The sequence below is a fragment of the Dipodomys ordii genome, unplaced genomic scaffold, assembly GCF_000151885.1.
Source record: "Dipodomys ordii isolate 6190 unplaced genomic scaffold, Dord_2.0 Scaffold1, whole genome shotgun sequence".
Taxonomy (NCBI): Eukaryota; Metazoa; Chordata; class Mammalia; order Rodentia; family Heteromyidae; genus Dipodomys; species Dipodomys ordii.
In genome coordinates, this window is record NW_012267217.1 from 52160764 (window position 1) to 52171552 (window position 10789).

Genomic DNA, 10789 nt, shown 5'->3' on the forward strand with positions numbered 1-10789 from the left:
CCACATTTTTCTTTTCCTTTTAGACAGGTACTCAATTTGTAACTCAGGCTGAATTTGAACTCTCAATCCTCCAACTGAGTCTCCCAAGTGCTGGAGTTACAAGCATTAGATACTGTGGCAGGCACAGGCCAGGATTTTTCTTTTCTTTCCTTCCTTCTTCTCTCTCTCCCCTCTCTCTCCTCTCTCTGTATCTCTCTCTCTCTCTCATCCTGGGGCTTGCACTCAGGGCCTGGACACTGTCCCTGAGCCTCTCTGCCCAACAGGCCAGGATTTCTGGGGTCATTCTAATGGTCCTTTTCTTCCCCTGCCTCTTAAGAATGTCAAATGCTCCCCCTGCTGGACAACACCTCGCGCTTGAGCTGAGCCCCAGAACCTGTTGTATCAGACTTTTGCTCCGAGATCTGGATAGAGTGAAATGTTTGATGTCCCTTTAAGAGGCGGTAACTGAGGCAGTAACTAGCTTCCCGTTGTCATGGAGGCAGCAGACTTCTGGCTGCCAGGCTAAAGACATGTCTTCTAAAGTTCACTTCCCAGGTAAGGGAGTACTTTGAGCTATAGTACTAAGGGCTACTTGAGTTAGAAAGGTCATGGGAGTATCTTCTTTCTCAAGGGAAGTGGGGGGGGCGATAGACTAGAATTGGGGTACCCCTGCCCTTTCTTAGCCTTTCCTCTCTCTCTAACCCCCAAAGTCAAGGACCAGCAGCCCCCAAGCCAGGAGCTTGCACCACTCCCAGAGGCCAATGCAGAAGCCATCAACTTCCTCAGTTCCCTCAGTGAGTCGGGGCTAGTGGAGACGTGTGGGTGCAGGTCTGGGAGGCAGGAAGGGACAAGGCCTGATGGTCAGGGAGAGGAGGCTGGGTCAGCAGGGAGACACAGTGGAGTGGGGGGCTGGCGCTGGGGTTCAGAGGACCAGGACTGGAGCAAGGCTTCTCTGCCCCTCTGCCCCTCCCACCTGCGCCCCCCTCCCCTCCCAGGTATGGAAGAGCTACAAATGCTGTTTTTCTCCGAGACTCTGGCTATCATTTCGGACACCGGGGAGCCCCAGGGAGAGCTGACCATACAGGTGGAGAGAGGGAAGTACAAAGACGAGCTGGGCATCATGTCTCACTGTGTGTTCGTGCACGCCTTTAGCAGAGGCTTCTTGGATAAAACACTCAGCGGAAACGCGCTCCTGGGTACAGCTCCTGCCACCCAGTCCCCAAGCCCCATCCCTATCCTCTTCCCTGACTCGCCCTGGGACCAGAGTGTAGCACAGAGAAGGGGGACAGGGAGATCTTTCTCACGCACAGACAAAAACAAGAACATAGCCCGGTGCTGGTGCCGGTGGTTCATGCCTGTAATCCTCTACTCAGGAGGCTGAGATCTGAGAATCACGGTTCATAAGCCAGCCCAGGCAGGAAAGTCTGTGAGACACTTATCTCCAATAAACCACTAGAAAACCAGAAGTGGCGCTGTGGCTCAAGCGGTAGAGTGCTAGCCTTGAGCTGAAGAGCATAGGGACAGCGCCCAGACCCAGAGTTCAAGCCCCATGACTGATGGGAAAAAAAAAAAAAGGAACAAGACCGTAGTTTTTCCTGAGGCTACATCACATCTAGCTTCCAGCCTGGACCGTCCCTGCCCTGACATTTGTGTCAGATCAGGCCTCCTGCAACCTCAGCCTTTGTCTCCCTAAATCCCAGGCTATGTCTCCAGGACATTGGAGCTCATGGAACAACACAGTCAAGAGTTCATCAAGGTACCTCCTAGGGGCCTGGGAGCCTCACCCCTTAACCTGGGTGAGAGAACAGAGACCCTGTATAGAAGGGGTTTGAACCGAGGGCTTCACATCTCGCTTGGCTTTTTCACTCAAGGCTGGTACTCTACCACTTGACTTTTTGCTATTTCATTAGAGTGTCGTGGACTTTTCTGCCCAGGTTGGCTTCAAACCACAATCCTCAGATCTCAGCTTCCTGAGTAGCTAGAATGATAGGTGTGAGCCACCAGTCCTGGCTGCATTCCCAAGCGTTTTTGTTTGTTGCCAGTTCTGGGGCTTGAACTCAGGGCCTGGGCACTGCTCCTGAGCTGCTTTTATGCAAGGCTGGCACTCAAGGGCTGGGATGTAGCTCAGTGGCAAAGCACTTGCCTAGCAAGTGCAACGTCCTAGGTTCGATCCCCAGTACCAAAAAAGAAAAGACAAAAAAAATACAGTTAAAAAAAACCCAAACAAAAAGGGGCTGGGAAGGTGGCTCAGTGGTAGAGTGCTTGTCTTGCATGCATGAGGCCCTGGGTTTGATTCCTCAGCACCACATAAGCAGAAAAAGCCAGAAGTGGCATTGTGGCTCAAGTGGTAGAGCGCTAGCCTTGAGCTGAAGGTGCTGAGGGACAACACCCAGGCTGAGTTCAGGCCCCACAACCGGAAAAAAAGCAAAACAAAAACAAACAAACAAACAAAAAAGGCTGGCACTCAAAAACTTGAGCTATAATGCCACTTCCAGCTTATTCTGTGTATGTGGTGCTGAGGAATCGAACCCAGGGCTTCATGCATGCTAGGCAGGCACTCTACCACTAAGCCAAACCTGTGTTCTGAGAAAACAAGCTTTTTTCCGTTGGCTGTTGTTTTGTTTGTTTTTAATCAAAATCTTCACTCTTCATAGTTTTTTTTTCTTCCAGTTTTAAAGAAGAATTTACAGGTAAACTCTAGGGGCACAGGGACTGAATGGTGTCCCTTCTTGTCCCCTGCATATTCTGGTCCTTAGTTCCTCATTTTGCCCATGGAACGGAAGACGAGTTTACTGAAACAGGATGACCAGATTGTCATAAGGAGAAGTATCAAGGAGGGCGAGGTAAGGATATAGGCTAGGGAACTGCCATCCACATCCACCTCAGAACTCTGGGCAGAGACCAACAAGTTCCTGAGGAGCCAGGAGCCTAGATCCAGGATTCCCAGAGGCCCTTGGGCCCCATAGCCCCCTTGCCCACCCTCCTGGCCCTTTCCTAGTTCCAAGACCCTGACTCAGATCTGTTTGGGCAGGAACTGAAGACTGGCACAAGTTCTTTCCCTTGGAAAGCAATGAAGGGCTTCATCTCTGAGGCTGCCAACATGGTGCTGCTGAGGGTGATGGCCTGGCGGCATATGGTGCCTAACAATGCCCGTTTCCTGGCCTTGGACAGTGATGGCAAACTCTGCTACTGTACCTATGTAAGAGTCACTCTGCGGGGCGGGGGGGGGGGGGGGGGGGGGGGGGGGGGGGGGAGGAGGAGTCTTGGCTTAGGGTAAACTAAAGTGGACCTGAATGGTGCAGAGTTGAAAGAGAAGATTGCTGTGGACTGGAAGGGGAAGTGGGGATGAGGAAGAATCAGGATGGGGTCACAGAGATACCCTAGGGTAGGAGAAAGCAAGAAGTGAAGGTATCAGAGAGATTAAGTATGGGGAAGGTAAATTGGTGGGAAAGATCACAAGAAGGAACAGTCAAGGAAAATCATGCTTTTGGCACAATGTCAGCCTGTTGAAAATCTGATGGAGAGCTGCTTGTAACAGCCCTGGCTCAGGGCCTGGTACACTGCTAGGCAAGTGCTCTACCACGGAGGGTCCTCCCTTCCCCCCCCCCCCGCCAGCCCCTGAATATTGTTTTATTGTTAGTTCTGAAAAGTGTTCCTTTTTGTCTTTTGTTTCTGCTACATTTTCATAACATTCCTGCATGATGCATGTGTTTTTAACGCTGTGCCCTTCAACATTCTATAGTTGAAGTGAAACACATAAGCATGAGGAATAATTTGTGGGTTTTTGTTGTTGTTGGTGGTGGTGGTCATGGGCTTGAACTCTGGGCCTGGGCACTGTCCCTCAGCTCTTCAGCTCAAGGGTAGAGCTCTACCACTTGAGCCCACAGCGCCACTTCTAGTTTTTTTGGTGGTTTATTGGAGATAAGTCTCATGGAGGGCTGGGAAGGTGCTCAGTGGTAGAGTGCTTGCCTTGAATGCATGAGGCCCTGGGTTTGATTCCTCAGCACCACATAAGCAGAAAAAGCTGGAAGTGGCACTGTGGCTCAAGTGATAGAGTGCTAGCCTTGAGCTGAAGAGCTGAAAAGCTGAAGAGCTGAGGGACAGTGCCCAGGCTCAGAGTTCAGGCAGGCCCCATGACAAAAAAAAAAAAAAAAAGGTCTCACAAAGTTTCCTGCCCGGGCTGGTTTTGAACCGTGATTCTCAGATCTCAGCCTCCTTAGTAGCTAGGATTACAGGTGTGAGCCACAGGTGCTGGGCATATTTGTGTTTATTGGAGCAAACTTGTAGATTACATTCCAGTCTTAAGCATCACAAATACAATAAACAGCCAGCTTTTATTTTCTTTTAGATGCTTGTTGAGTGTTAGCTCTGCACGGTGGCCTCCCAGTTTTTGAACTCCAGCACTTCAGCTTGTTGGGCTGGCTTGGTACCACTTGAACTATGCTTCCAGCATGGCTTTTTGCTGACTTTTGAAAATAGTCTTTTTTTTTTTCTTTTGTAGTGTGTGTGTGTGTGCTGGTAGTGGGGCTAGAACTCAAGGCCTCATGTTCTTAGTTTTTTCACTCAAGGCTGGTACTCTACCATTTGAGCTACACCTCCACTTCTGGTTTTTTTGCTGGTTAATTGGAAGTAACAGTCTCAACTTTGTCTGCCTCAGGTGGCTTAGAACTGCGATCCTCAGATCTCAGCCTCCCGAGTAGCTATGATTACAGACATGAGTCACTGCCAGGCACTCAGCAGGGTTGAAATTTCAATTAACAGGATAATCTCCCATCAGTGGCCCAGGCCTGTGTGAGAGACCACTACAAATCTACATCCACTCTCACCCCTCCTACCCTCATCCCCTGCAGCTGGCTCCGACAGTGCACCTCCTCCCTCTCCCCCGGCTGCTTCTCTGCGCTTATCCTCTGAGCTGCACTGGAACCTGCCAACCAGAACACTTGGGGAAAGTTAACTTACTTTGATGGAAAGATGATAACTTCCTCAGTGCATTTATTTCATCTTCCTGAACACATGATTTAACTAGCTCTGTCCACACACCCCCTAAAAAAGAAAAATACCTGGGGATGTGGCTCAAGGGGTAAAGCATTTTTCTCTTGAAACCTTTGGTAATAGGAATGCCTTTGGGGGGTGGCAGTGGGGAGCTGGAGCTAACTCCTCTGAGGGGGGAAGCTCAAACTGAACTTGGAGGAACAAATGTTATGGCACTGGAGGGACTGGAGAGCCCAAGATTACTCATGGTAGGTAAGGAATGAAGGTGGGAGGAGGCGCGGGCCAGGGTGAGATGGAGGAGCCCCTGGTGGAGACACCTCATCATCTGGGCCTCCGCAGGAAGCCCTGGGCGTCCAGACCTTCCAGGTGGGCCGCCAGCAGGCCGAAGTGTTCATCGTGGAGCAGACAGTACACTCGACAGAGGGCATCCCCATGGCCTGCCAGTTCTACCTGCTCCCCGATGGGTGAGCCCCTGGTGGTGGTGGGTGTCATATGTAAAAATGGGCGCTCCATGGGGAGGGGCATGGAGTGGGATCGGGCAAGAGCTGGCATTGGAATGTGAATGTCACCTCTTTTTATACTCACCTCATTTGGCAACTAGAGACATTTGTTGCTGGGGTTTTTGTTTTGATTTGGTTTTTTTCGGGGGTTTATTTCCTCCTCCTCCTCTTCCTCTTCCTCGTCCTCCTCTTCGTCCTTCTCCTTTTTTTGTCCGTCATGGGGCTTGATCTCTGGGCCTGGGCGCTGTCCCTCAGCTCTTCAGCTCAAGGCTAGCGCTCTACCACTTGAGCCACAGCACCACTTCTGGCTTTTCTTTTTATGTGGTGCTGAGGAATGGAACCCAGGGCCTCATGCGTGTGAGGCAAGCACTCTACCACTGAGCCACCTTCCCAGCCTTTCTTTTTTGTAGGTCATAGGGCTGGAACTCAGGGCCTGAGAACTGTCCTTGTGCTCTTTTGCTCCAGTTTTGCTCTCTACCACTTTGAGCCACGGCACCATTTCCAGGTTTCTGGTAGTTAGAGATAGGAGTCTCATGGACGTTCTTGCTTGGGCTGGCTTTGAACTGCAATCCTCACATTTCAGTCTCCTGACTAGCTAGGATTACAGGCATGAGCCTCCAGCTCTGGGCTTCTGTTTTCCTGTGTTTTTGTTGTTGTTGTTTGTTTGTTTTAAGCAAAGTTCTTCCTACATGGCATAGAGTATCTTCAAACTCATGATCGTCCTGTTTCTGTTTTCCCCATTATAGGCATTTGGGTTTTTTGGTCTGGTGGGTTTGGTTTGGTTTGGTTTAAAGCAGACACCTGATACTTGCTAAGCTCTGTGCCATCATCTGAAACCCAACCCAGGATCTCCAAAGACAGAGGCTGAAGTTCACAGGGGTTTCCTGCATTTAAAGGGAGCACCGTGGTATCTTGGCTCAGCTGCCATAACAAAATACCTCAGGCTGGGTAGCTTAAACGAAACATGTGTTCCCTAGCCATTGTGGCAGCTGGAACTCTAAGCAAGGTCAAGGTGCCAGTGGGGTTGGTGTGTGGTGAGGCCTGTCTCACCGGTTTGTAGATGGCCTCTCCTGGCCGTGTCCTTCCTTCTGAATCTTTGACCTTGGTCTCTTTTCTTTTTTTTTTTTTTTTGCTAGTCTTGCCTGGGGCTTGAACTCAGAGCCTGGCCACTGTCCCTGAGCTTCTTTTGCTCAAGGCTAGCACTCTACCACTTGAGCTACAGCACCACTTCCGGCTTTTTCTGTTTATGAGGTACTGAGGAATGGAACCCATGCACGCTAGGCAAGCACTCTACCACTCAGCCACATTCCCAGGCCATTTTGCCGTTTTTATGTTTTGTTTTGTTGGTTGTGGGCACTGTCCCTCGGCTCTTCAGCTCAAAGCTAGAGCTCTACCACTTGAGCCACAGCATCCCTACTGGTTTTCTGGTGGTTTATTAGAGATCAGAGTCTCACGGACTTTCACCAGGCTTGCTGTTCTAATAAGGATGCCAACTCTATCTGCTCAGGACTCCACTCTATGACCTTAAGTAATCTCCTAGAGGCCCTGTCTCCAAAAATGGCCTCCCTCTGGAGGTTTGTGGCCCAGTTGGGGGTGCTGGTTCCATTCAGCGCCCGGCAGGTGGTAGCCAGGGCAGGCGGTCCCCTCACTCTCCCCCCTTCTGTGTCGCAGGCATCTGGCTAAGAGAGTCCAGGTGGGCTCCCCGGGGTGTTGCATCATCTCCAAGATGCCCGTCTTGCGGGAGAAGGGTGAGCAGGGCCCAGGCTTGCGTACAGCTGGCCGCGAAGGGAAGGGAAGGGAGACGAGGCTGGGGCCGGGGCATCCCGAGGAAGGTTCTGGGCCCTGGTGAGCAGCCTTGTTCCCCACACCCCCCTCCAGATGAGGATGAGCCGCAGCCGCAGCAGTTTGAGAAGAAGCCCCTGGTGTGGGAGGAGGACCTGGAGCTCTTCTCCAGGTTCCTGGAGCGGAAGGTGAGGGCGGCTGCGGAAGGCCTGGGGGCGTCCTCGGAGGGGGTCGGGGGGGCGCCCGCGATCCCGGGCCGGGGCTCAGGGTCACCCCCAGCCCCGGCCCCTCCCGCCCCGCCCAGGAGGAGCTCCGACTCAGCCACACCAGGTATCTGCGCCAGCACCCCGAGGCCGAAGCGCTCATCTCGGATTTCCTGCTCTTCCTGCTGCTGCGCCAACCCCAAGACGTGGTGACCTTCGCCGCCCAGCACTTCGGCCCCTTCGCCATGCACCGCCCGCCGTCCCCCAGCCTGCGCTCCTCCCACCGGCCCAGCCCTTTCCGATCGCTGGACGACTTGTGGGACTCCAGGCTCGCTAGGCAGTCCCGGCAGAGAGCAGGGACCTAGGGCTGGGCCGTCTGGGAGATGGGGCCGGCCGAGGCACTGAGCTCGCAAACCCCCTGCGGCTTCTGTGTGAATAAACGGGGTCCCCCCCCCACCTCTGCTGTGCCTGAAGGGACTGCCCCAGGCCAGGGCCTAAGGCCCAAAATAGATGAAAAGATAATATTGACCGTGTTTATACAACGAGTTTCTGCCTTTTTTTTAATCTGTCAGTCGTGGGGCTTGAACTCTGGGCCTAGAAGCTGTCCCTGAGCGCTTCAGATCAAGGCCAGTGCTCTACCACTTGCACCACAGAGCCACATCCAGTTTTCTGGTGGTTTATTGGAGGTAAGAGTCTCACAAACTTTCCTGCCCAGGCTGGCTTTGAACTGTGAGCCTCAGCTCTCAACCTCCTGAGTAGCTAGGATTACATGCGTGAGCCACTGGCACCCAGCTTCAGCCTTTTATTGTTGTTGGTTGTGGGACCTGAACTCTGGGCCTGGGAACTGTCCCTCAGCTCTTCAGCTCAAGGCTAGCGCTCTACCACTTGAGCCACAGTGCCACTTTAGGCTTTTTTCTTTTTGCTTATGTGGTGCTGAGGAATGGAACCCAGGGCCTCATGCATGCAAGGCAAGCGCTCTACCACTGAGCTACCTTCCCAGCCCTCCCTGAGACTCATCTCCAATAAAACTACTCAGAAAAACCAGAAGTGGTACTGTGGCTCAAGTGGTAGAGCAATAGCTCAGGGACAGTGCCCAAGCAAGCCTGGAGTTCCAGCCCCAGGACCAGCAGAGAAGGGGTGGGGAAGGGAAAGGTGGAGGGAGAGGGAGAGGGAGAAGAAGAAAGGGGAGAGGGGAGAGATGGAGAGGAAGAGGGAGAGAGGGGGAGAGAGGGAGAGGGAGATCCAAGTGGACATTGGACCAAGTTAAATAGGTTAGCCGGAAGCAGGCAGGGCCCTCAGAATCATAACAGAACTCAGCACCAATGGCTGTAATCCTAGCTATGCAGGAGGCTGAGATCTGAGGATCCCAGTTCAAAGCCAGCCCTGTCAGGAAAGTCAAGAAGAAAGCAAGAAGGGAGGGAGGGAGGAAAGAAGGAAGGAAGGAAGGAAAGAAGAGAGAGAGGGAGGAAAGAAGGAAGGAAGGAAAGAAAGAAAGAAGGAAAGAAGAAGGAAGGGGTAGAGCTGTGTCTCAAGTAGTAGAGCTCCAGTCTTGAGTGGAAAAAGCTAAGGGATAGTGTCCATGCCTTCAGTTCAAGCCCCTATATCAGCACACACATACCTAACTATAATGGATTCCCGAAGGGTTCTTCCTTTACCCCCAGAAAAGAATGAGGGAGGGGGAGGAAGGGCTCCGAGCACTCCTGGCCTTGCTAAGCGCCCTACATTCCGGCTCCCACATCTGCCGGGTGCTGGCTGTGGCTTGGTGAATACAAGGCAAGCTCCCCTGAGGTGGGGAAGTGGAGGGGGGGAGTGGTGAGGCGGAGACATGCACAGGGGTGTGGTACAGGCGCCACCCCTGTCTGTGCTCTCAGACCTGTGGCTGTGCTATGCAGTCTGGGACTTTGATGAGGTTTCTTGTCCAGACAGAGGGGAATAAATAGTAATAAGGACTCGGGCGGGGGGGGGGGCGGGGAAATGGCTCAGTAGAGAATCTGCCTAGCATGTCAGATGCCCCTAGATTTGATTCCTAGCACTGCAAAGAAAAAAGAAAAACAAAGAAGCAGAACCTTAATGGCTCACATTGGTAATCCTAGCTAATCAAGCATAAGTGTGTGAGACTCCATCTCTAACTATTAATCAGCAAAAGCTGGGCTGGACATATGGCTCAAGTGGTAGAGCTCCAGCTGAGCAAGGATAGGCTGAGTGGTCCTGAGTTCAAATCCCTGTACAAGAAAAAAAAAGAAGGAAGAGACAGGTGTTTATTTGGCTCCTGGGAAGTCCAAGATCATAGTGTGGACATCTGGCAAGGGCTTCTTGCCACACCATAAATGACGGAAGACACCATGAGAGGCGACAAGCTCAGGTGTGCCAGCTCAGGCCTCTCGTCCTCTTTTTCACAAAATGACAAATGTCATCCTGAAGACCCCACCCTCGGGACCTGGTCCGATTCTAATCACCTCCCAAAGGCCCGCCTCCAATGCCATGGCAGTTGACCTGGGGGATGAAGTCGCCAACACAGGCTGTTTGTGCTCTATTGGACAGAGGGGAAAATACCCAGCCCAGGCAGGAAAGTCCACGAGACTCATTCCCAAAAAGCCAGAAGGGGAGTGCCAGCCTTGAGCAAAACACCGAAAGGACAGTGACTAGGTTCTGAGTTCAGTCCTCACAACTAGCACAAAAATAAAACAAAACAAAAGGACTGGACATATAGTTCAGATGATAGAAAACCTACCTCACAAGGGCAAAGCCCTGAGTTCAAACCTCAGAACCATGGGGTGGGGCTGGGGTTGGGGCACGGGAATGAATGAAGCTGGGAGTCCTGGTACATGTTTATCATTCCAGTGCCCAGAAAGCTGAGGCAGGAGGAGTTCAAGTGCAAGGCCAGCCTGGCTACTCTCTCTCAGAAAAATAAAGCTAGCAAAAAAAAAATAAGTAGCTGGGCTGGGCACTGGTGACTCGGCTCACTCCTGTAATCCTAGCTACTCAAGAGGCTGAGATCTGAGGACGGCAGTTCAAAGCCAGCTCGGGCAGGAACGTCTGTGAGATACCAGAAAACTGGAAGTGGCGCCATGGCTCAAGTGGTAGAGTGCTCGCCTGAGCTTAGGCTCAGAGTTCAAGAACCATGACCAACAAAAGAAAGAGAGAGAGAGAGAGAGAGAGAGAGAGAGGCAGTAGAAGAGGGGGAAAGTCCCTTAGACTGGGTAATTTTTTTTGGGGGGGGGTTGGGTCGTGAGGCCTGAACTCTGGGCCTGGGAACTGTCCCTCAGCTCTTCAGCTCAAGGCTAGCGCTCTACCACTTGAGCCACAGTGCCACTTCCAGCTTTTTTCTTTTTG

At 52.1% G+C, this 10789-nt stretch overlaps 1 protein-coding gene across 2 annotated transcripts; it reads left to right on the forward strand.

The window, feature by feature from the left end:
• Window positions 1-472: 472 nt before the first annotated feature.
• On the forward strand, window positions 473-7973 carry Catip (ciliogenesis associated TTC17 interacting protein). Of its 2 annotated transcripts, XM_013032983.1 has the most exons (10): window positions 473-534; window positions 690-773; window positions 975-1175; window positions 1680-1735; window positions 2736-2822; window positions 3011-3178; window positions 5311-5435; window positions 7143-7219; window positions 7350-7441; window positions 7558-7973. In XM_013032983.1, the coding sequence occupies exons 1-10, from the start codon at window positions 510-512 to the stop codon at window positions 7819-7821; spliced, it is 1179 nt and encodes a 392-aa protein (XP_012888437.1). In that variant the 5' UTR covers window positions 473-509; the 3' UTR covers window positions 7822-7973. The 2 variants fall into 2 exon arrangements, with proteins under 2 accessions (XP_012888437.1, XP_012888503.1); XM_013033049.1 differs by lacking the exon at window positions 690-773 and having other exon boundaries at window positions 478-534.
• The last annotated feature ends 2816 nt before the right edge of the window (window positions 7974-10789 follow it).

Bases quoted from the DNA above. Each gene is read 5' to 3' on its own strand.
- Catip (XM_013032983.1), top strand. From the start codon at position 510: ATGTCTTCTAAAGTTCACTTCCCAG. The intron at 535-689 runs GTAAGGGAGTAC...TAACCCCCAAAG, and splicing joins TTCTAAAGTTCACTTCCCAG to TCAAGGACCAGCAGCCCCCA. The intron at 7,442-7,557 runs GTGAGGGCGGCT...CGCCCCGCCCAG, and splicing joins CCAGGTTCCTGGAGCGGAAG to GAGGAGCTCCGACTCAGCCA.